At 33.9% G+C, this 1,691-nt stretch overlaps 1 protein-coding gene across 1 annotated transcript; it reads right to left on the minus strand.

The window, feature by feature from the left end:
• Positions 1 to 242: 242 nt before the first annotated feature.
• Positions 243 to 1,554, minus strand: LOC105558333 (ABC transporter G family member 23-like). Its single transcript, XM_012005947.1, has 4 exons — positions 1,323 to 1,554; positions 1,150 to 1,244; positions 708 to 933; positions 243 to 476 (listed from the first exon to the last, which is right to left on the minus strand). Exons 1-4 carry the CDS (start codon positions 1,524 to 1,526, stop codon positions 258 to 260), a joined length of 744 nt encoding a protein of 247 aa, XP_011861337.1. The 5' UTR covers positions 1,527 to 1,554; the 3' UTR covers positions 243 to 257.
• Between the last annotated feature and the right edge of the window lie 137 nt (positions 1,555 to 1,691).

Here is a 1,691-nt window from a genome sequence, read left to right on the forward strand (position 1 = left end):
GTGGTTTCGTAAACGTACATGGTATCGTAAACTACATAGCATTGCGAAACTTCTTTTTTTCATAACTTTTTAACAAACAACGAGCGACGGTTAAAATCTTCTGAGGGTCACTCAGGGAGGCGACTTTGACAACATATGTCAGGATCAAGGTCATTGGGGCTGCATACGTGTTTGTAAATTTTTATCGCTGCGTTTCTACGCGCGAGCGCGCGGCTGTGTCAAAACATACATATACATATACAAAATAGTGAAATTTTTTAAACTATTTGTGAAATGCCCTGCACAACATATAACGTACCGCTCATGTCGAGAAAAACTTGAATCTGACTGGCAAGAAGATGAAAATCCTTCGCGAAAGTGACATTTTCCACTCGTATCTCTAGAGCTTCGGAAAAATTTTGATGAAAATATATTATACCATGAAGTTCTCCTCTTTGGATATCATATCTCGCTTCTGATATATTGTCATAATACTTCTGAAAACGAAATATAATTAATGAGAATCATCAACAAACGTGTTAATAATTATTATTCTGTTTCTTTAAATTAATATTGAATAAAAAACTTTCCAATTTACATTGGAATAATAGGTGACAGAGAAAAGGATACCGAGAAAACAGAAAACGCCATTGTACCTATTTGTGTACTTAAACACGTCATTATACAATATGTATAATTACATTACATTATTAATTTTGAAATTACACCTGTGTTGCAATGGAATTGTCGAAATTGTGTAGGAATCTACAACTGAGATTGCCGAAGTGGCAGGTAGTTTCGTCATTCCAAATATTGCCAAAGTTGCTGCCGTATTCGCAATTGCCAGCTTCATCATTAACAATTCCAATATTCAAGTTCTTTGGATCACTACCTACTGCGAAAAGCAATATACTGGGTTGAACTATCGGCAAGACTATCGCAAAAATTAGCTGTCTGTAAGAATTATTTTTATGTTATGAAATTTCAAGTTGATAAAAGTTCAAGATGTTGAAATATAACCTCTAGCTCCTATATGACAATTCAGTACTGTATAAGTATATTGAAGGAAACATTCGAAAAGGCAACATTCGAAATTGAAACAATTGCAATTTTATTTTGTTAACAAAGCCATCCCTTTTGCATTATTGATAAGTTATGATAAATACTTACGAGTAATCACGGGTAAATCGGATGATATTCTTGACAAATAGAGCTTGGAATCTTTTTAACCGTGAAACTTGTCTATTCGAGACCGTTTTGTTTCCCTTAATAATTTGACTTATTAATGTCTTAAAATGATATAAATTTGCAAAGCTTTTTATAACAATAAAAATCGTACATACTTTTAGTTGTTCATATTTGTCTTGATCGTGAGTGAAGGCAGCGCTACCCGTGTCTTCCATATTGGATCCCTGAGCTTCATTTAAAGTGACTGCATTATTTTGTGCCTCGCATAATTTCAGGAAAATTTCATCCAATGACGAGCATTGAAATTTCTCCAGTAATTTCTGCGGCGCCGATTCAGCTAACAATTTACCATGTCTCATCAAACCGACCTGCGTATCATCCACAATACACAATATTAAGCACGATCAAATTTATGACACGTACAATTAGGAAGAACACAATGTCTTCAAAAGTAAGGAATAGTTTTTGTTTCAGAACCAAAACCTAGCTTACATAGGAACTTTAACAACTTCTTTATATAATTC

The sequence above is a fragment of the Vollenhovia emeryi genome, unplaced genomic scaffold, assembly GCF_000949405.1.
Source record: "Vollenhovia emeryi isolate VEMERY1.0 unplaced genomic scaffold, V.emery_V1.0 DF947362.1, whole genome shotgun sequence".
Taxonomy (NCBI): domain Eukaryota; kingdom Metazoa; phylum Arthropoda; class Insecta; order Hymenoptera; family Formicidae; genus Vollenhovia; species Vollenhovia emeryi.

Excerpts from the sequence above, each read along its gene's own strand:
- LOC105558333 (XM_012005947.1), bottom strand. The coding sequence starts at position 1,526 with ATGAGACATGGTAAATTGTTAGCTGAATCGGCGCCGCAGAAATTACTG. Across the intron at positions 934-1,149 it reads CGATTTACCCGTGATTACTC|ACAGCTAATTTTTGCGATAG; the intron begins GTAAGTATTTAT and ends TAATTCTTACAG. Across the intron at positions 477-707 it reads ACAATTCCATTGCAACACAG|AAGTATTATGACAATATATC; the intron begins GTGTAATTTCAA and ends TTTCGTTTTCAG.